General features: G+C 46.5%; 1 protein-coding gene across 1 annotated transcript in view; it reads left to right on the forward strand.

Moving 5' to 3' along the window:
• The first annotated feature begins 1252 nt into the window (after positions 1-1252).
• ADGB (androglobin) overlaps positions 1253-23747 on the forward strand; it is a 181118-nt gene continuing 158623 nt past the window's right edge. Inside the window, exons 1-2 of the mRNA XM_078615445.1 lie at positions 1253-1361; positions 4897-5132. Of these exons, the coding sequence (XP_078471571.1) occupies positions 4906-5132 (227 nt within the window). The 5' untranslated portion in view covers positions 1253-1361; positions 4897-4905. The remainder of the gene's footprint in view (positions 1362-4896; positions 5133-23747) is intronic.

Here is a 23747-nt window from a genome sequence, read left to right on the forward strand (position 1 = left end):
GCCATGCATAACGGCTCTCTCTCTAACACCCCTACACATACATTATACTGGTAGGAACCTCTGGTTACACCAGCCCACAGGGGATTATTGTGTCCGTCCGTCGTGCAGGGAGGGGCTGGGTGGGGAGGGAGGGGCTGGGTGGGGAGGGGAGGGTGGGGAGGGGCTGGGTGGGGAGGGTGGGGCTGGGTGGGGAGGGTGGGAAGCGGCTGGGTGGGGAGGGTGGGAAGCGGCTGGGTGGGGAGGGTGGGGCTGGGTGGGGGGTGGGAGGAGTGGGGCTGGGTGCGGAGGGGCTGGTCACCCCGTGGTGCCCTTATAAAACTCAACGTTTAACCTACTCACGCCGGCTTGTGCCCGCCCTCACAGTCGGGCATATTTGCGGAATACACCACGCCGCCGTTGACCCTGGCCATTGACCGAGCAACCCAACGTTCCAACCAGCTCCCTCCGCAGGAATGTGTTTGGAGTTGTCTTTTTTGTTTGCATTTTGAGCGCAAGTGTTGTGGTTAATGCAAACACGTGTCACTTGCAAGGGCACCTGACATGGGTGTCGAGTCCACGAGTAGGAGCCGAGCCTCTGGCTCGCCAGGTAGTGGCGATGCCAGTAAACGTGTGCTCAATGCCGTCCGTTCCATCCGTACGGGGATGGAGTGTTGTTGCGTCTACCCGGTTTCCTCCAGGGCAAACTTCTTCAGATTAAAAACAAAAACTCAACGCATTAGGACACTCCTGAAAAATAGTCTTACAAGGCAGTGTGGTTCTCCTGGAAAAAATAAACAAATTTGCATTATTATTATTATGGGTACGTACGGATCATATGTCGTCGTTTGTGATTTCCCGCCAGAAGGTTTTTATTTTTCTGGAAGTGGTGACGCTATGTTGGTTAGATGTTATCTCCCTCACCTGCTATACAGGAGGTCGTGTGTTCGATCACGACCCTGATGCCTGCTGCTGTATATTTGAAGTTTGCATGTTTCTCTCCCCGTGGTCGCGTGGATTTTTCTCCGGCTCCTCCCGTTTTTCCCCCCTTCCACATTCAGAATCAAAATCACGCGTTTAAAGTATTCCATCTCCTGCTATAAATTCACACGCGATAGGCCATTTCGTTGACCCATCATTTGCGATAGCCAGGTAGCATATTTTAAAAAGAGCTACATGTGTTTATGGACGTGCCGTCTGGTTCCTCAACTGGGGTTGAGAAACGATTTGTCCAGCACACTCGGTAAATCATTTACCCATGCCTCGCATCGGGACGCTTCGAGACTCAAACACCGTAACCAATAAACCCACGCTCGTGCGAGCCCAAACGCAGCGCTCTCTCACTCCGGCGCGGACACAAAGACGGACGGACGTGCAGCGAGAAGGTGGGTGTCTAGAAGTGGAGTTGCAGCGATGGAGAGTTGGTTTGGGGAAGCGGCGTTGTAGTGGTTAGCAAGCGCACTGCACTGTGGAATCCCCCCGCCTGCCTCTACCCACTCACCACACTGCAGGTCATCTCACTTCTCTCTCTGCTTCCGGCCTCGCATCGCTCCACTGCGGATTTTCCTCCCACCATCATCATCATCACCGTCTTTTGTTCGTCCAAGCACTTACGATGAATACAACTCTTATCTGATACAACGTTGACTGCGCCGCACGACCCCAGTTCGATTTCCACTTACGACCCGTAACAGTTGCGAAATATCTGAACATGTGCCGGGCCATCCCGTAGGTCGACTCAGCCTTCAGTGAAACTTCAGCACTGGGGAGACAGAGGCGACCGGGCGTGGTGCTGGTCACCCACCCCCATCGGATGCCATTCACGGGTGCTACTCGCTAACAGCACTTGCCCACAACAGGCTGTTGAAGGCTATACGGGGGATCTTTGTCTTGAAAGCGATATGGCGATTTCGAGTAGTTCACCAGCTCGTATCGATGTTCATGGTTAATGGGCTGATTACATATTGACCTGTGGGCGCCTCAATGTTGAGATTGTAATTGTTTGAAGCAAGTTTAACTCTGCTGATGAGACGCTGAATGGTGAAACCCGGACAGAAATTACCTGCGGTGCTGAGACAATGTTGGAGAAATGATGCACTATCCAGCAAGGGACGTTGGGCTGATGGGATGTGTCAAATACTTGTTTTTTTTACTTCTCAAAATGTCAAACGGCCAGCCACAAATAGCGCAGTCAACGTTGTATTAGATGAGAGTTATATTCATCGTAAGAGCTTGAGCGGACAAAATACGGTGATGATGTCCTGCAGTGTGGTGAGTGGGTGAATGGGTGGGTGAGTGTGTAGTTGTGACCTACAGTGTGGTGAGTGGGTGAGTGAATAGGTTAGTGAGTGGGTGAGTGGACATCAAGGAGATGAGTGAGTGTGTTGTTGTGACCTGCAGTGTGCGAGTGGATGAGTGAGTGTGTTGTTGTGACCTGCAGTGTGGTGAGTGGATGAGTGAGTGAGTGGATGAGTGAGTGTGTTGTTGTGACCTGCAGTGTGGTGAGTGGATGAGTGAGTGAGTGGATGAGTGAGTGTGTTGTTGTGACCTGCGGTGTGGTGAGTGAGTGGATGAGTGAGTGTGTTGTTGTGACCTGCAGTGTGGTGAGTGAGTGGGTGGATGAGTTGAGAATGATGATGATGATGATACAGAGGCAATGTAGACTCTGGCTTCTCCACTGCTGGATGAAGGGAGATCAGCGATTTGGGGCCGTGCCTTCGTGACCGCTGTTTGTTAACTCTGGAGGCGGACGCGAGTCTGTTATTTGACTGCGTGTCGCCTTTGTAAATAACAACGGAGCGAGGCGTGCGTGTGTTTGCCTAACGGGGTGCAGGGTATTTGTTTAGGAATTGGGTACGTGTGTGTGTGCACGGGTCACGGCCAATAGCAGTGATGATTATCTGAACCGCTGCTTGGCCTCCCCTAGGTCGACTCAGCCTCAAATCAGTACCTGGATGCGATGCGTAAAAACATCGCCACTCGGGAGACAAAGGCGGCCGGGCGTGGTGCTGGCCACCTACCTCCTCCTGTGTTGTTGCGGCCTTCATAGGTGCTCGCAAACAGCACTTGCCCTTAAAGTCTATTAAGGCTTTCATCTCCTTGGTTCTTTCGGTAAAGTCACGTAGAAGGGAAATAATAAAATAATAAAACATAATAAAATACAATTCTCACGACGTTTCGGCCACAACGCAAGCAGCCATCCTCAGGTGAAGAACAGGTCTGTCGGAAAGACAGCGTGACTTTACCGAAAGAACCAAGTAGATTAATCCCTGCAGTCACGAAAGCTTTAAATCGAAATCTATTAAGGCTATATGGGGGGATCTTTGTCTCGCGCGTGTGTGCCACGGTGGTACGGCAGGGAGTCCATGCAGTGCATCTGCCAGTCCATCGCAATCAACCCACGGCTACTTTGATCTGCCCCGCGACCTCCCTGCCAGCAGCGAGCCACTGCCAACGCAGTATCACCGTGTGACGACGCATGCTCTTAGTTCTTTCGGTAAAGTCACGTAGGTAAAAAAATGAAATTAAAATTAATAAAAAATAAAATAATAAAAAAAAATCACGACGTTTCGGAGGCAACACAAGTCTCCGTCATCAGGTGAGACCGTCACAGCCAGATTTGCTGCGTCAAGTGAGGCAGGGATTCAAGATGCAAGCTCTTAAATACAAGTTCAGGAGGAGAGGAGGGAGGAGCTTATCAGAATGTGGTAGCCAATGAATGGAACGTATCGGGAGGGGGGGGGCGGGGCTAAAAGAGGGGACGCATGTTCGTGAGAGTTTACCCAGCGGTCCGCGACTCAGCGGACGCAGCCTCCGTCCGTCTTCGAAACGCATTGATCAAGAACGGCGTTTTTCAATTAGAGCATCGATCGAACCGCTTGCTTGTCCTTGTGAAAGAAAAAGCAGCTCGGCTCAATGGGCCTTAGCCGCTGGAATCAAGTCCCGAGTCTGATCTATTACGATGCTGGAACTCCCCTGTTAGATGTGACATCGCGGGGAGATACGTCGGTACGGTCACTGTCAGTCGAGCAGCAGGTTGCGTGTTGCCTCGCCAGTGTGGAAGAGTAGGCCAAATATCCTCCAGAGAAGCTGGCCTGATTTCCCTCTAGGTCAGTGGTTCTTAACCAGCGCCTGGGGGTGCGAGACGTGCATGATTTGTTTTTAAGGTGAATACTCGAAAAGCCCAATTAGGCACGGACAAGTGAGTACAATTGAACACGGAGGAGGCTTTCGCGACCAATATCATCCATGATACAGAGTTTTTTTGGGGGAGGGTTAGATCGCGTAAATATATAAATGTGTCGTTAACCCAGCCACCACCCGACACAGCCAATTAGTAAGGGTTGTCACGTAAACAGAACGTGCCAATTCGTCACCAGTACAGCAACACCGGTTTGTTGGAGAGCAAAGCGACATTTACAATCTGAGTACGACGTTTCGCCAGTTATTACAACTAGCTTCATCAGGCTAGTTGTAATTATGTGGCTGTCGTCTGATGAAGCTACTTGTAATTACTGGCGAAACATCGTACTCAGGTTGTAAATGTTGTGGCTTTGCTCTCCCACACACCGGTTAGTGCTGTACTAGTGACGAATTGGCATGTTCTGTTTACGTGACAATCCTTACTAGTTGGCTGTGTCGGGTGGTAGCGGGGTTAACGACACATTGGGGGTTGGGGATCTTTGCCTTTATCTTCGTTTGTGACCGTCGATCAGTGGTAGACGGCGGTTGACGTTCGCTGCCCCATCGAAGGCGTTTGACAGGGTCTTAGTTCGTACAGGGAAACGTTCACGATCACAATCATCGGAAGATTAGTAATTCGATGAGCCGCGAATGCCCTCGTTCCGCGACGTTTCCTCTACGCCTGTCCCCTCGAGCATCTCCACCGCAACGCGCAACATTGCGTCCTCCGCCCTGCAGGCATCCGCAATGGAGGCGTCGGGAACGACCTCGTGGCCCGTCAGCACACGAGCGCCGACGCAGAACTCTCGGCGCCTGCCCCGCTCGGACGGAGGAGGGTCCCTCCCCGGCAGCGGGGCCCGGTCCCCCCAGGGAGCCTTGCGGACCCCGTGTCGCGGCGCCAAGGGGACCCACGACGGCCCCGTGCAGGCCGCCAGACTCCGGGAGAGGCTCCTGCAGAGCCGAGCGGAGAAGAGGTAAAGATACAAATTTCGATTTAAAGCTTTCGTGACTGCAGGGATTCATCTTCTTGGTTCTTTCGGTAAAGTCACGTAGAAGGGAAGTAATAAAATAATAAAAATAAAACATAATAAAATAATTCTCACGACGTTTCGGCCACAACGCAAGCAGCCGTCCTCAGGTGAAAACCAGGTCTGTCGAGGCGACAGCGTCTGAATTAGACGCGTCTGAATGAGACGCTGTCGTGAATTTCCCCCCCCAAAATTTTACACTTTTTAGGAAAAAAAAATGATATTTAATTACCAATTGCTTAATGGTGGCAGGCAATCATCTGCCCCATAGGTGGCAGCCATCTCAAGCCAGATGACGAGAGGACTCTAGCCGCCACGCATATAAAGGATTTATAGTGAAAAACTTTGTTTTTACGGGTAAATTTTTTGGAGTCTGCGTGTCTCTCTTTCTCTCACTCGCTCTCCCCGTGGTCGCGTGGATTTTTCTCCCGGTCCCTCTGGGTTGTCCCTCCACGTTTGAAATCAACGTCACTCGTTTCGAGGTATTCGGCTGCTGCTATAAATCTCCACGCGATAAGCCACTTCGCTGAGCTATCATTTGTGGCCAGGTCGCTTCTGAAAAATAACTACACAGCTCAGTGAGCCTTACCTGGTAAAATAATATAATTTTTAAATTTTTTTTATTTTACTTTTATTAATTTAATTTTTTTACCTACGTGACTTTACCGAAAAAACCTAAGAATATGAATCCTTGCAGTCACGAAAGCTTCAAATCTAGAAATAATATAATAGTTTACAAACTTGATTTGAAGCTTTCGTGACTGCAGGAATTACTCTTTGGTTCTTCCGGTAAAGTGACGTAGAAAGAAAATAAATTAAATAATAGAGTACGACGTTTCGATTGCAACACAAGAAACCGTCATCAGGTAGAACTAAATTTGAGAGAGAGACAAAACACAGACACGGAGACACACAGACAGACACACAAGCAGAGAGAGACAACACAGAGACACACAGAGACACACAACATAGACACACAGAGACGCAATGCCTCTGTGTCGAGGCCTTAAATAGAGAGAGAGGTGGGTCTATTTTATTTATTTTCTTTCTACGTGACTTTACCGAAAGAACCAAAAAGTAAAATAGTTTTTACTTAAATTAGTTAGAGAGCCAGTGGAAAACCACCCGTGCCGTGCTGGCCCCGTGCCGGCACAGGTCAGATGCGCAAGTGGAAATTGATCAAATGTCGAGTATATTCGTCTAAAAAAAAGTTCACCGATTGCATCACATCCACCCACGCGCACCCTCTCTCGCCGTTGGACATGAACCGTCTAAATACGCGAACCTGCACGTCTCTCACTTCGAGAGGAAGGTATCACCGTGTCGGTCTTGTTTGGATGCCGCCAGCTGGTCGATAGGATTAAGTGGGGTCAAGAAGCCCTGTTAGCCCGAGCGTGGACAGCGCTTTGGTTGTCACCCGTGCCAAGCACCACCCTGCTTAGTTTTCACGAGATTTGCCACGTTCAGGGTGATCTTGTCACAGTCCACTTCCCATCGAGGGGTTTGTTTTTTAAGCGCAAAAAATTAACCCGCAAAAACAAAGTTTTTCACTATAAATCCTTTATATGCATGGCATCGGTTTTATTTTATTATTCATTTCTGTTTTTCTTGAGTAGGAGTTTCATTTTTATCACATTGGTATTTTAAATTAAATATGAAAATTTTTTTTCCTAAAAAGTGGAAAATTTTGGAAAAATTTTTTCACGAAAATAAATTGTCACGCACAACGAGTCTGTGTGCAAAATGTCAGCTCGATTGGATTACGGGAAGTGGGTTAAAAAACGACCGAAAGATTTGCACGGACGTAAGCACGCAAGCAAGTGAACTTAATATAAAGGATTCAAAAAGGGGAGCTCTTGAAAGGCGCCCCGTGCTCTCCCTCCGATCCACTCTGCGACACGCACCAGACATCCGTTTCCGAAAGGTCCATTTGTGACCAAATCTCCGCCGTGGAGGCCAGTGTTTCGATTTAAAGCTTTCGTGACTGCAGGGATTCATCTTCTTGGTTCTTTCGGTAAAGTCACGTAGAAGGGAAATATAAAGTAATACAAATATTTTTTTAAATTATATTATTATATAATATTATTTTATTATATTATTGTATAATGTTTTATTTTTATTATTTTATTATTTTCCTTCTACGTGGCTTTACCGAAAGAACCAAGAAGATGAGGCCAGTGTTGACAACGTGAACTGGCTGAGCCGTCGCTGGGCTGCTTTGTCGCTGAGAAGGGAAGTGTGGGATACATTCAGGTACTGTATGGGGAATTGCATTTGTGTGTGTGCCTGTGCCGAGTGGTGAGCAGTGGCGTAGTGGGTTTGCGCGCTGCGCTACGAACCCGCGACCTGAGTTCGATTGCTGATCACGGGCCAACATCGGTGACGCATATCTGGACCTGTCCTGGGCTTTCCCTAGGTCGACTCAGCCTGAAATGAGTACCTGGTGCGGTGTGTAATAACATCGCCGCCGGGGAGATAAATGCGGCCGGGCGTGGTGCTGTGCCGGTCTTCATAGGTGCTCCACTAACATCACTTGCCCCAACAGTCTGTTAGAGGCTACACGGGGGGGGGGGGGTGGTCTTTGTGAGTGCCTGTGAGTCGGTATCAGTGTGTGTCTCTGTGTCTTTGTTTTGCCAGTTTAACACGTAGGCTTTCGCGACCAATATCATCCATAATAGAGTGTTTTTTTGGGTTAGATCGCGTAAATATCTAAATGTGTCGTTAAACCCGCCACCACCCGACACAGCCAACTAGTAAGGGTTGTCACGTAAACAGATCATGCCAATTCGTCACTAGTACAGCACACGGGTTTGTTGGAGAGCCAAGCAACATCATTTAAAATCTAAGTACGACGTTGTTTTGTTTTGCTTGTTTTGTGTGTGTGTGTACAAGTCCGTGTGTGTACTTGTGTCTGTGTGTGTATGCCAGTGTGTGTGTGTGCCGGTGTTATAGGTGCTACTCACTAACAGCACTTGCCCCCAACAGTCTGTTAAGGCTATACGGGGGATCTTTGTCGTTGTCTTTTGTCGGTGTCATTGTGTCCAAGCCAACTTGCGTGTATGTTGAGCGGTCTGTGTTTGTTGTTGTGTGTGTGTGTATGTGAATATTTTCCCAAAGGTCAATTCGTGCTTTTCATACGTTTAATTCGCTTTTCAAAATGTATTCATGAGGTTGAAGATATAATTTCAATAGAATTGTGGCAGGGGCGCATCTGCTAAAAAATTGGATGTCAAAACGTTGTGTTGTTACACCCACACATACCCAACACACGCATACAGCACACACAACACACACAACACACACGTGTTACATAATCACCGTTTATGAGCGGCCAAACCCTATTGAATTACGCTATTATCGAGTCAAGGTGCTACACCCATTCATATTGCAAGGTCAAGGCGCAGCCCTGCAATTGCTTGCTCATGCCCCTGCGTGCTCTTTCTCTCTAAGAGAGCGAGCGTCTCCTGGAGTCTTAGAGGATACGTATGCACTTTGGCCTACTCTTCCACGACATGGGAGTTACCACCACGTGAGCCTTGCGTTTCGATTATTTAGATTATTTGGCTGCTACACATCTCCACATGACAAGCCGCATCGTTGAGCTATAGTTTATGACCAGGTCGCTTCTAAAAAAGAAGGTAATAGCTCAGGAGGCTTTATCTGGTGAGATAAAAACAAAGTTTAATTTATTTTTTTATATGCTAAGTAACTTATATTCTTGGTTCTTTCGGTAAAGTCACGTAGAAGGGAAACAATAAAATGAGAAAAATGTAAAACATTATTTTATTGTTTCCCTTCTACGTGACTTTATCGAAAGAACCAAGAATATGAATCCCTGCAGTCACGAAAGCTTTAAATCAAAAGTTAAGTAACTTGTTTACCTTTCCTATACTCTGTACTCATATCGTGTTTTTTTTGCATTGTTTGTTGTTGTAACGTGCTGACCTGCCCCAACTGGACATCTGTGGAAAAAGAGATTTATAGCTTATCGGATTCCTCCAGTATAAACAAACATTATGATTCTTTGTGTAGCGATTCATACACAGTGCATACGCTGCTGCTGATTGATGGGCAGATGCAGGAGAATTAATTAAATAGACATTTTAATAAATATTTTCTCTTACAACATCAGAGTACAGCGGCACATTAAATACGCACTACAATGACAACAGTTTAAAGCGATTTTAAGCATGTTTTATAAATATTTTTTTTTGGGGGGGGGGGGGGGGCAGAGCTTTGTGACGTCATATTTGAGGGGGGGGTCTGACGTTTTGTGACGCCGTGTGACGAGGGGGGAGGGGGGTCAAAAATCGTCCAAAATCCGCGTGACGTCATTTATGGACGGCCCCTAAACGCACGATAATCTAAACGCATCGAAAGTGCAAGTCAATCGATGTTTCGATATCCGTATTCTGCACATTGCATGGCACGGTTTTCACCTGACGCAAGCAGCCAATAGGGGCCGCTACATTCACAGTAATCGATTCTCGAATCGATTATCGATTTTGGATAATCAAATCGACGCGAAAACGTGGTCCGCACTCTTGATTTGAATCTTTCCCACCTGACGACGGACGCTTGTGTTGCGCCCGAAACGTCGTGATTTATGATATTTTATACTTACGCGACTTTACCGAAAGAATCAACGACCACGTGGTCCGCACTGTTTACATTTGGGCAAGTCCATTGGCCTTGACGAGAGAGGGGGGTGTATTCTGCAGTGAACGGTCACTACCACCTTCATCACACGCTCATTGCATTCACCCAAAAACACGTATACAATTATAAATACATCTAAATCAGTGTAACTTCGTGGCAGTACTTAAATAGTAAGAGAATAGTGGCGTTTCTATAATAATTATTAAAGGCACCCCTCGCCAAATGCAGCCCACATGGATTGCTCCGTTTCCGTCCCTAGCAACGGCGTGGAGCTGTTGCTAGGGGCGCCGTGTGGCTTCCGTGTCGGCTTGAAGGCAAATCAACAAAATGTCTAAAACTCCCAGAAAGAAAGAACTCTCGGCAAAAGGGAATGCGCCCAGCCTTGGGCAACCTTCCAACAACAAGGAGTGAGTAGCTATCATCCCCCCTCCATCACCACCCACCACCTATGCACGCTCACCAACACACACACACACACCGATACAAACTTCCGCGAATTTCTCACGCCACATTCGTATCGTCTTATCATCGCCATGATGAGCCACGGGCAGTCCACTGCTGGATGATGGCAGGGATCGTTTTTGTTTTTTATCCACACTTAGCACCTCCCGCAGACGAGGCTTGATACCACGGCTGCATCTACAAAGTGGTCGTGCCCGTGTGTGATGCGTCCCATCATCATCATCACCACCACCATCAGCACCCCATCACATTCTCTCGTCCGTGCACCATCATCATCACCATCACCACCACCATCAGCACCCCATACCATTCTCTCGTCCGTGCATCATCACCACCATCTGCACCCCATCACATTCTCTCGTCCGTGCACCATCATCATCATCATCACCACCACCATCAGCACCCCATACCATTCTCTCGTCCGTGCATCATCATCACCATCACCACCACCATCAGCACCCCATCCCATTCTCTCGTCCGTGCACCATCACCACCATCTGCACCCCATCACATTCTCTCGTCCGTGCACCATCATCATCATCATCACCACCACCACCATCAGCACCCTATCCCATTCTCTCGTCCGTGCACCATCATCACCATCACCACCACCACCATCAGCACCCAATCCCATTCTCTCGTCCGTGCATCATCATCACCATCACCACCACCATCAGCACCCCATCCCATTCTCTCGTCCGTGCACCATCATCACCACCACCACCACCATCAGCACCCTATCCCATTCTCTCGTCCGTGCATCATCACCACCATCATCACCACCATCAGCACCCCATCCCATTCTCTCGTCCGTGCACCATCATCATTTCACTATGCAAGTAAAACATTTGTGACAATAGGTTTTTCCACTTTTTTCTGGCAACATAACAGGTGTTAAGATGTTAAAACATCAAACTGAAACCTTTTACCAAGAATCATGTCTGCATTTACCACAATGCTTGTGGTCAGAATGCAAACAAAAAACATACTCTGTTAATATATGCATTGTCCTTGAAACTGTTTTGTTGCCAGAACAATGGGGAAAACCCTATTATCATATTTTGGTACTGGCAAAGGAGGTCCCATAATGTAGATGCTCACCCCTAGCTCTCATTACTCTGATAGTGCATTGTCTTTGTGCTGTATGCCTTTTGGTGTCTTCTGGTCTAACACCGTTTGAGACGATGCTCAAAAGGAAGCTGTCTCTGGTGTGGACCAATAATTTCCAAGGACAATGCATAGATTATCAGTGTGTTTTTTGTTTGCATTCTGACCACAAGCATTGTGGTTAACGCAGACATGATTCCTTGTTAAAGGTTTCAGTTTGGTGTTTTAACATCTTAACACCTGTTTTGTTGCCATAAAAAAGGGGAAAAACCTATTATCATATTTTGGTACTGGCAATGGAGGTCCCATGATATATGAAAAATATGTGTTTAATATTGATGTGTTTTATTTTATTTAGGGCCCCTTTATAACGTATGCTACAGGTCCCACATTAGCTTAATCCAGCATTGGCAAGGTGGAAGGGTTAACGCTCGCTGCGCTGCGAGCCCACAACACGAAGCGACGACGATTGTCTTGCACCGTGCCTTGGGCCTCCCCGAGGTCGACTCAGCCCCAAATGGGTACGGCATCTGGTGCGGTGTATTAAACATCGCCACTGGGGAGACAAAGGCGGCCGGGCGTGGTGCTGGCCACCCCACTGCTTCGTGTGCTGTGCCGGCCTTCACAGGTGCTGCTCGCTAACAGCACTTGCCCCAACAGTCTGTTGCAGGCTACACGGGGGATCTTTGCCTTTAAAACAAACAAATCTGATGCCATATTGTCGTTGTTATCTCTCTGTAATTCTGCACTCCCTCCTTCTGCCCGTGCCTCCGTGCACTTTTCAGCTTTTTCTTCCATTTTCTATGCCGTTTTCTCGAAACAATTGTCTCCTTTATTTAACAAAGACACGAGTCCCTCTCCCCCCCCGCCCCCCGGTGAGGCAATTATCAATTGATGTCCGCATCAGTGACACCACAATAAAGACCCAGAGATATTGGCTTTGTATAAATTGACCGAATGCAACGTGTCACATCAGCTCCGCGTTTGCTACGTGCGCAGCGAGTTCGGATTCGCGAGCTTCGTAGGAGCGCGAGAGATGGAGCCGCCTCGGGGGAGGAGGATGCCTTTATCCAGCAGTGGAGGGAGTGATCATGGTTGATGGTGATGGTGATGATGATGTAATGTCATAATCACCACTCCCCTGGGTCGTGTAAAAAAAAAGAAGGAATTGCGTCGTGGACGATTGTGACCGGTGTACGAATAGCCTTCATAAACGTTACGTAAAAAAAATATATAAATAGATATGTGAGGATATATTGATTCATTGATTAATGTTGATCACCGATGGAGGAACCCCAGCCTGGAGCGGATCGATTAAATCATCCGCTGCGCAGATTTCGACGGATCAGGGAGGTTATCATCCAGCAGTGGATTTATCATGGCTAAAAATTATGATGTAATTTCACGTCACAATTATTTTGGATTGTATATTAAAACATATATAAGGAATGGGTCAATGGGACAATGTCCGATTATGACTAGCTAAGAATATCGATGGCCTGCGCTTGACGTAACCCAATGCAATGTGGATTTATACAGCATCTAAATGTGATCGCAGCATCTAAATGTGATCGCAAGCTGTGCAGTACCATTGGCAATAGTTATTTTATCAAGAGGCAGTCAGTCACAGGTCTATCAGAGTGAGTCTGTGGGTCTCTATGTGAGTCTATGGGTCTCTATGTGAGTCTATGGGTTTCTATGTGAGTCTACGGGTCTCTATATGAGTCTATGTGTCTCTATATGAGTCTATGTTTCTCTATGTGAGTCTATGGCTCTCTATGTGAGTCTATGGGTCTCTATGTGAGTCTACGGGTCTCTATATGAGTCTATGCGTCTCTATGTGAGTCTACGGGTCTCTATATGAGTCTATGTGTCTCTGTGAGTCTACGGATCTCTATGTGAGACTATGGGTCTCTATGTGAGTCTATGGGTCTCTGTGCGAGTCTATGGGTCTCTATGTGAGACTATGGGTCTCTATGTGAGTCTATGGGTCTCTGTGAGTTTACGGGTCTCTATATGAGTCTACGGGTCTCTATATAAGTCTGGGTATCTCTATTTCATAGCCAGAGGAGCAGACAGACAAAGGCTTTGAGCCTGGACCTGAACATGGGTCGGGGAGTCGACAGCTGAGACTGAATGGGGGGGGGGGGGGGCAATTACCCTAATTAGTCTTCAAATGGGTATCACAGAGGTGCACCCATTGATACAGAGGCGGGGGTTGTTTTAATAAACTTGCACCATTGTTTCAAATTCCTGACACGTCGAACCTGCGACCTCTGAGGTTGTGCAAGCCCAGCGTGCTAACCGTTAAACCGCTTCAGCAGCAGCAGCAGCCTCTAATCTGGACAACGTAAGTCTCTCCGAATCTTCCTTTTCGATGGACCGTGTGTGGCGAGAATGCCCGGCGCATCGCGATTCCTCGGGATGGATCTGGCACCATCGGCGTGCACGGGGGTGGTGGGGTGGGGACCCGCTTTCAAATGCGACCCCTCCAGGGATCACTTCTCTTCGCCTGGCAGTTCCACTCTTAATTGGTTCACGGTGCAATAGAGACGAGACTTGGCAGGGCCAGACGGGGATTTAACCTCCTGTTGATGATGGCAGCGATATCTGGAGCCCATGATGAGAAAAAGTGACTGGGGCCCGTGCAAAACTAAAACGAGATACGGATCAATGCGCTGTTCAGAGAAAGCGAGGTTTTTTTTTCTTCACGTGTGTGTGTGTGTGAGCAAGGCGATCGATTTGCAGGCAGCTGTACTTTAAAAGTGTATTTTTGGTCCAGCATGGTATTGAGGTTAAGATTTTCTATATGAATCGCCACGATCATCATCAGGATCATCATCTTGGTGAACTCTGACCATTGTTCGCTAACATTGGTCGCGAGTGATGTCTTTGGGTTCACAGTGCAGAGTGCTAATAACTGGATCAGCGCCCCTCGTAAAAGTCCATAACCAAGATCTGTCCACTGCTAGATGAAGGCCTCCCCAACCATACGGAGACGGGCTTCACTTATTTTTTGCGTGTGAAAGTGGTGAGGTTAATATTATTGAAAGTAATATGTCATAATAAGAATAATAATCTAATTTAGAGACCCCTTTGTCAATCCACTGTTGTATGAAGGCCTTCACAGGCCATGTCAGTTGTGGAGATTATTTGACCATACTTCACCAATGCCTGTCAGTGAAATGGTGTAAATGCTTACCCCGAGCTCTCATACTCTGATGGTGCATTGTCTTTGAGTTGTGTGCCTTTTGGCGTCATCTGGTCCAACCCATGTGAGACTAGGCTCTAAGGAAAGCTGTCTTCGGGTGTGGACCAATCAACTTCAAGGACAGTGCATACATTATCACAGTTATGTTTTTTGTTTGCATTATGACTGCAGGTATTGTGGTCAATGCAAACATGACTCCTCGTAAAAAAGGTGTCAGTTTTGTTGCCAGATAAAAGGGTAAAAAAAATTATTATGGGAGCTCCTGTCCACTTTTCTCCCTCTTCATTGCCCGCTGCCTGGGCCGATCTGGCCTGTTGGCCCTGGTGCAGTTGAACCGCCTGCACACTTTTGATATCTTCGACACTGCTTGAGGCCTGTGAGGCTTTCCCCCGGTAAATAATTGCCATTATTATTCTTCTTCTCATATGTGTGTAGTGAGAGAGGGGAATAGGCTTGACCTGTCATGCAATCCAGAGGTCCCAGGGTTGTTAAGAAAGGTCAGGAATGTGTGATGACAGGAAGGAGAGGTACAGGCATGGGCGTTATTTATAACTAGGTGAGAGCCCATCGAGACTAAGTCTTACAAGGGAGACCTGGGTGAGAATACAAATTAATACGTACGTATATACAGTGAGGGAAAAAAGTATTGGATCCCCTGCTGAATTTGTATGTTTGCCGACTGACAACGAAATGATCAGTCTAGAATTTTAATGGTTGGTTTATTTGAACAGTGAGAGACAGAATAACAAAATAATCCAGAAAAACGCATGTCAAAAATGTTATAAATTGATTTGCATTTTAATGAGGGAAAAAAGTATTTGACCCCCTCTCAATCAGAACGATTTCTGGCTCCCAGGTGTCTTTTATACAGGTAACGAGCTTAGATTAGGAGCACACTCTTAAAGGGAGTGCTCCTAATCTTAGCTTGTTAGCTGTATAAAAGACACCTGTTCACAGAAGCAATCAATCAGATTCCAAACTCTCCACCATGGCCAAGACCAAAGAGCTCTCCAGGGATATCAGGGACAAGATTGTAGACCTATACAAGGCTGGAATGGGCTACAAGACCATCGCCAAGCAGCTTGGTGAGAAGGTGACAACAGTTGGTGCGATTATTCGCAAATGGAAGAAACACAAAAGAGCTGTTAATCTCCATCGGCCTGGGGCTCCATGCAAGATCTCACCTCGTGGAGTTTCAATGATCATGAGAACGGTGAGGAATCAGCCCAGAACTACACAGGAGGATCTTGTCAATGATCTCAAGGCAGCTGGGACCATAGTCACCAAGAAAACAGTTGGTAACACACTACGCCGTGAAGGACTGAAATCCTGCAGCGCCCGCAAGGTCCCCCTGCTCAAGAAAGCACATATACATGCCCGTCTGAAGTTTGCCAATGAACATCTGAATGATTCAGAGGACAACTAGGTGAAAGTGTTGTGGTCAGATGAGACCAAAATGGAGCTCTTTGGTATCAACTCAACTCGCCGTGTTTGGAGGAGCAGGAATGCTGCCTATGACCACAGGAACACCATCCCCACCGTCAAACATGGAGGTGGAAACATTATGGTTTGGGGGTGTTTTTCTGCTAAGGGGACAGGACAACTTCACCGCATCAAAGGGACGATGGATGGGGCCATGTACCGTCAAATCTTGGGTGAGAACCTCCTTCCCTCAGCCAGGGCATTGAAAATGGGTCGTGGATGGGTATTCCAGCATGACAATGACCCAAAACACACGGCCAAGGCAACAAAGGAGTGGCTCAAGAAGAAGCACATTAAGGTCCTGGAGTGGCCTAGCCAGTCTCCAGACCTTAGCCAGACCTTAATCCCATAGAAAATCTGTGGAGGGAACTGAAGGTTCGAGTTGCCAAACGTCAGCCTCGAAACCTTAATGACCTGGAGAAGATCTGCTAAGAGGAGTGGGACAAAAGCCCTCCTGAGATGTGTGCAAAACCTGGTGGCCAACTACACTCTGTGATTGCCAACAAGGGTTTTGCCACCAAGTACTAAGTCATGTTTGGCAGAGGGGTCAAATACTTATTTCCCTCATTAAAATGCAAATCAATTTATAACATTTTTGACATGCGTTTTTCTGGATTTTGTTGTTGTTATTCTGTCTCTCACTGTTCAAATAAACCTACCATTAAAATTATAGACTGATCATTTCTTTGTCAGTGGGCAAACGTACAAAATCAGCAGGGGATCAAGTACCTTTTTCCCTCACTGTACATACAAACGATCTGCGCATCAATAAAGATGAAGAACAACTGAAATTATTTTTGATGTCAAGCTTTCGTGACTGCAGGGATTCATATTCTTGGTTCTTTCGGTAAAGTCACGTAGAAGGGAAACAATTAAATAATACAAATATAAAACAATACAATTCTCACGACATTTCGATTGCAATCACAGCAAGAAAATGTCCTTGCTGTGGTTTTCACACCTGATGACGATTGCTTGTGTTGCAATCGAAACGTCGTGAGAATTTTATTGTTTTATATTTGTATTATTTTATTGTTTCCCTTCTACATGACTTTACCGAAAGAACCAAGAAAACTGAAAAAATGTAAGAATAGATGAAAGTAATATGTCTCAGCAGCTCCAATTCCTTTTGACAAACATGCGAACATGCTGTCTGGTCATGCCCAGCTGTTCGGGAAAATATAAATAACACCGTACAGTTTAACACGTAGGCTTTCGTGACCAATATTATTCATAATCAACGTTTTTGGGTTTAGATCGCGTTATTTATAAATGTGTCGTAACCCTCCACCACCCGACACGGCCAATCAGTAAAAAAGTGTCACGTTGAAAAAAGACAAATAGTTCACTGCTTTAGCCCACCGGTGTGTTGAAGCGTGAAACTACAACATTTACAATTTTTGAGTACGACTTTTCGCTGGTAATTGCATCCAGCATCATCGGGCAATTCGCCAGAATGGTGATGCTGGATGCAATTACCAGCGAAACGTCGTACTCAACAATTAGTAAGTTTTGTCACGTAAACAGAACGTAGCCAATTCGTTACTAGTACAGCACACCGGTGTGTTGGAGAGCAAAGCCACAACATTTACAATTTGAGTACTCAGATTGTAATTGTTGTGGGTTTTGTTATATTTTTTTGGGCTGGATTGCAGCAAATGCAACCACGCCGATGACAAGAAGGTAGTTTGCTCCGTGAAGGAGGGCCGTTGCGTGATACGTCGTCGATTTATATAGTTTTTCTTCCAAGGCCGCAGTGTTATTGACGATGATGCCAGTTGTAATACTGGTGAAACATCATACTCAGATTGTAAATGTTGTGGATTTGCTCTCCAACACACAACCGGTGTGCTGTACTAGTAACGAATTGGCACGTTCTGTTTACGTGACAAACCTTACTCATTTGATGTGTTGGGTGGTTGCGGGTTTAACGGCACATTTATATATTTACGCGATCGAACCAAAAAAACCTGTATTAAGCATGATATTGGTTAAATTTTGATTTAAAGCTTTCGTGACTGCAAGGATTCATATTCTTGGTTCTTTCGGTAAAGTCACGTATTTTATTATTCCCCTTGTACGTGACTTTACCGAAAGAATAAGAATATGATATTGTTTACACTATGAGACCTTTACCAGTGGCAAAATATAGTAGTAGGTTTTTACCCTTTAAACTGGTACAAAAACTGACACCTTTATACAAGGCATCATACTCTGATAGTGCGCTGTTTTTGAGTTCAAGGACAGTGCATATCATTATCATTATCAGAGTTGTTTCTTTTTGTTTGCATTTTGACTGCTTGTGTTGTGGTTATTGCAAACATGATGCCTTGTATAAAGGTGTCAGTCTTTGTACCAGTTGAAAGGGTAAAAACCTACTACAATATGATATTGGTCGTGAAAGCCTAGTACGTGTTAAACTGACAGTACTTGTTGTCGGCACGGTGGGGTGGCCCGTGCGAGCACTGGCGACTGTTATGGCTTAACCACCGCTTAGCTTTTGAGAGCGGATGAGATCTTGCGCATTCCGGGTGGTCTGGCGGTCGGCATGTTTCAGGATATATCGCGAGCCGTGACTTGGCATACTCATTCGAGTGAAAGTCACTTCATTTTGTCAACCTCGTTCAGGTTGTGAGTAGAATTTCGATTTATTTCTTCTGGATGCATTTGCCAAATTTGGAATGTTTTTAAATATCCCATTAATTTAAAGTTAATTGATGTTGCTCAGGTCGCCCCTTGCAAAAAGAGGCCTGTGTTTCCACGCGTCTAGGTGTTTTTTAAAAAATCTCCTGGCTAAAAATAAAACTCAAAGAGCGCCCTTCTCTCCGCCGCGTACGCAGAGCGCTTTGCACACGGCAAGCGGCGTGCATCCAATCTCAACGAGTTCGAGGGGCACCCCCGGTGGCAGCTGTCTCTGTGTTGGCACAAGGTGACTCATCAGCTGGCCTTCAAGCGGGCATCAGTTCGCCAGTGGCAGGCGATGAGTGCCGCTGTGCGAAACCTAACTGCCTTGTCGTTTTGTTACCGCGTAATTTTCGCCGTTTAATTTTCTTTTGTTGCGAAATGGCAAATTTGGACCGTGATTTCGGCGCACAAAGGCCTTCTCGTTTCGAATGACGCCGGGGCTTATTGAACATCCACCGCGCAGGAGACGGGCGCTTAGGTTTTAATAAATGACGCTCACTGGCTGCGACTTGCCCGACTCTAAAAATATAAGGAACATAGCGTACCAATTGGTGTAATGCTTCCCCTTTATCCAAGGGCAAACGAGCATAAACACACTCACCCGGGGACCCCTTTTAGCAGCCAATTACCAAGATTAATAGAAGATACATTTCCCTTTCTCCTCTGTCTGGTGTTGGGACTTTTCCCTAAGTGGGAATGCCAGCTCCAATGACTACATTTAAAGCTCGACAGCACAGGTTATTGTGAACATGTACAGCCCTTTGTCAATTCACTGCTGAACGAAGGCCTCCCTAGCCGATGCCGCCAATTACGAATAAGTTCGGGGGGGGACCAAGAGCGAAGCAATGGGAGCGATCACTCCCTTCCCTTTTAGACCCTGAAAATGAGTATTTTATTCATATTTTTGAGATGAAATATTTTTTTGTAATATTAAATTAAGCCCCCATTACATAGCTTGATATTTTGGGATCACCTCCCCACCCACCACACCGAGAAGTTTCTAGATCTTCTTCTCGTCATGAAGGTTGTTTGAACATACTTCACCACGCTGGTCATTGTAGCGTGGTGGGCCAGGAGGAGAAGTGTGGATATCACTTACCACTGATGCTAGCTGCGCTCGGGTAATACTAGTCTGAAGTATTTTTGATTTTACCAGGTAAGGCCCACTGAGCTATATAGCTATTTTTTTCGAATCGACCTGGACGCAAATGATAGCTCAACGAAGTGGCTTATCATCACGTGGAACTTTATAGCAGCCAAATACTCTAAACAAATGTTGATTCGAAATGTCGAGGGAAAAACCGGAAGACTTGGAGAAAAATCCACGTGACCACGTTGGAGAGAGACACTCAAACTCCAAATTTTCAGCAGGCTGTCATGATCGTGATCGAACCCACGACCTCCTAAATACCAGGCGAGGGAGTTAACATCTCACCACCGTGGCGCCCTCAGGTTGCCGGATTGATAGCGCAGCGGCGTGCAAAGCCACTGCGCGAGCACTCCACTGCACAATAACAACAACAACAACAAAAATGGCTTTTGTTTATCCAGGAAAGCCTCACTGAGTTTCAAGACTCTTTTTACAGGAGGGTGCTGCTACATTGGGACGTTTGGCCATGAATTCCATTCGCGATGAGAGTTTGCCACCCCCCATATGGGAGGAAATCCGAGAGCCCCGGAGAAAACTCACGGTGCGTACCGTGCAGTTTGCTACCCGCCCCGCCACTGTTCCCCTCTCAAGGGTTATTGCAGTGTATGCGGGCTGTAAAATTGGCGAATGCTCAATAATGTTTTGTCCCTTTGATTTGCGTCACATCTTTGTGCGCGATGTGCAGTGCGATTATCTATTTGTTCTTTGGGTTTTCTAGGAATTCGATTGCGACAGATTATTCTGACCCAGGTCAAAATAGCCTCTTTATGCGCCACAATAGGATCGGCAAAATTGTGAAATGGTCAAAGTGATTTCCTTCTCAAAGGATAATTCATGCTGTGCTCATCTCGTGGTTACGGCCCTGAGCAAGTTTATATAATGCACATTCCTATGACGGAGTGGGGGTGAATCCCGCCATAGGGCAACCAATGTTGACGTCTCCACGCACGACGGCGCTCATCACAAAAAATAGTAGTTCGGCAATGACCGATGAGACCTCTGTTGCATTGGCCTATAGTTACGTGACTAGATTCGAGATGTTCGCTGATTCAGTAACGCTCAAGCGTCGTGTGTATGTGACACGTTCGGTCACGGCTATGGGTCTCTTCAACGCTTTCCAACCGCGGTTTAAGGTATCAATGCATTTGCTCTGTTCGCCTGTCACGGGGTGGCAGCGTGGTGATGCTTGTAAATGGGACCCTATATTTAGCAAGCTGTAGGGTGAAGTTGCGTTGCTATTTGGAACTTGCTCTTCCTTTTGAAAAAACGGGCCACATTAATCGAAGCGTTATTGCCTAAAACTTGCAGGCACGGTGACGACAACTCTCGTAAAGATGATCCCACCGTGAACTCAACTTTAGTGACAAGTTACGTTAAATACTTAAATGTAACATTGGCTGATAATCTGTTAAATAGGCAAAATGGATAGACGTAGGATAACGTTGTTCTATCAACTGGCTCCATTTTCGTCAACTCGTTTGCTATTATAAGAAGAATTCTGGCAATAGACCTGCTCCCCTTGCCACGTGAACACCACACACACTCGCCGCGTCCGTTCTTACATTGCAGTGGCACCGACACAAGCACTCGTGAAGACAAATGCACGTTGAAAGTCGCCGTGTAAGCGTGTGGAGCAAGTCCGTGAAAAAGCCATGCGTTTGCATTATTTTGTTGTTGTTAAGCTTCCATAGCTGTCAACCCGTACGGTTTACCCGTATTTTGTACAGGGAAATTGAGTTTTCAGGTCCATACGGCGTGCAGCCGTTTCAGTACGGGCAAAAAAAAAATGTTTTTTTTATTTGTTTGTGTTTCTCCCTTGTAATGGGACTTTGTCGGATGAACGTTGAGATTAATGAGGGGCACGGGGTGACCAATAAGGTCTGTGTTGGTCTGTAATAAGGTGGGCACTGATAAGGGGTCGACAGGTATGTACTTCTTTTTTGTGGGTCTTTTGGCTGATGCTGGTTGTTCGTGTGTTGTTTACACCCGTTGTGATTATTTTTTTTATTTACCGTTGATATCAGAAAACCCTGCAATGTAAACACTTTTTTTATCGCGTAAAATATTTGAAAGGAGTACGTGCAAGAAAGATAATCTGGCCAGGTGGCCCGGCGGTAGAGCTCATCATCCCTCTGTGGTCGATAAAATGAGTACCTCTTTGTTAGAATGTCAACAATGGTTGTCCTATGGATATACTCGCCCCTGCCATCAGAATGCGGAATTTCCACTCACTGGCTCAGGGCTTTAAACAGGATGTAAGCACCCAAGCTCAATGCTCATTTCAGCAGGAAATCACTTGGACTTAAACTATATAAATAAATGGAACATTCAGTATTAGGATTAGGCATTGGAATGGTGAAACATTTGAAAGTTAAATATTCTGCATTGACGCTTGAGTCCACACTTTGTAATGATCCACCGTCACGGATCATTAATGCGGTAAAGTGGTGCGCGATATCCCATCTCTCAGGGGAGAGTGGGGGATAGGGACATGGAATCAATGTGGTCAGATCGTTATTATACAGCTTTTGCGTCAATTTAGGACCCATTTATTTAAGGGGCGTGGGCCACGATTGGGAGATGTCATCTTCTTCGCCGGGTATGCAAGAGGTCGGGGGTTCAATCCCGACCCTGACGCCTGCTGTATGTTTGGAGTTTGTGTTTTCCCCGTGGTCGCGTTGATTTTTTTCCTCCGGGTTTTCCTTCCACATTTAGAAACATGCGTTTCGATTACTTTGATTATTTAGCTGCTCTAAAATGTTTTCACGTGATGAGCCTCTTCATTGAGCTATCATTTGTGGCCAGGTCACTTCTGAAAAGGAAGCTAACAACTCAGTGGGCTTTACCTGGTAAGATAAAACTAGTTTAGTATTGGGAACCTCCTGGTTACACCAGCCCACAGGGGATTATTGTGTCCGTCGTGCAGGGAGGGGCTGGGTGGGGAGGGTGGGGCTGGGTGGGGAGGGGAGGGTGGGGAGGGGCTGGGTGTGGAGGGTGGTGAGGGGCTGGGTGGGAATGGGTGGGGAGGGGCTGGTCACCCTGTGGTGCCCTTATAAAACTCAACGTTTAACCTACTCACGCCAGCTTGTGCCCGCCCTCACAGTCGGGCATATTTGCGGAATACACTACGCCGCCATTGACCCTGGCCATTGACCGAGCAACCCAACGTTCCTACCAGCTCCCTCCGCAGGAATGTGTTTTAATTGTTTACCTTTCCAAAACTTCGCATTCCTATCGTGTTTTTGTATTGTTTGGTGTTGTAACATTGTGTGTATGTAAGTTGAACTTCTTTCCCACCGTACGTAGCCAACCATGCTAATCGGAGGTTCTGACCTGCCCCGAATTGGACATCTGTGAAAAAGAGCTTGATAGCTCATTGGAATCCTCCAGCATAAATAAATATTCAGATTCTGATCTGGCAGTTAGGGTAAAGCACGCCTCACTCTCCTGATGAGACACTCAATGTTGAAACTGGCCCGGAGCGTGCTTGTATTGAACCAATGCTGCTGGAATTATCCACTCCCAGAAAAGCCACGTGGCTAATGGGGTGTGCACTTTATTCCTTGATTCTTTGCAGTGGATGGTGACATATGTGACGAGGGGCGAATTGTTTGTGTATTTATTTAGTTTGGAGATGTAGATATGCTCCTCTATGTTGCGCCGAGCTCATTCTGCGGCCGTCTGGAACGCTCTTCCGATATTGGAAAGCCACTGGGAGCTATGTATTTTTAATTCGAGATTGAAAATTAATTTTTTTAAAATTGGTTTTATGTGTTTGGTTCGTTGTCCTTCCCTCGCGCCTCCG

Source organism: Lampetra planeri, chromosome 47 (genome assembly GCF_965212315.1).
Source record: "Lampetra planeri chromosome 47, kcLamPlan1.2.h2, whole genome shotgun sequence".
In the NCBI taxonomy this organism is placed as follows: domain Eukaryota; kingdom Metazoa; phylum Chordata; class Hyperoartia; order Petromyzontiformes; family Petromyzontidae; genus Lampetra; species Lampetra planeri.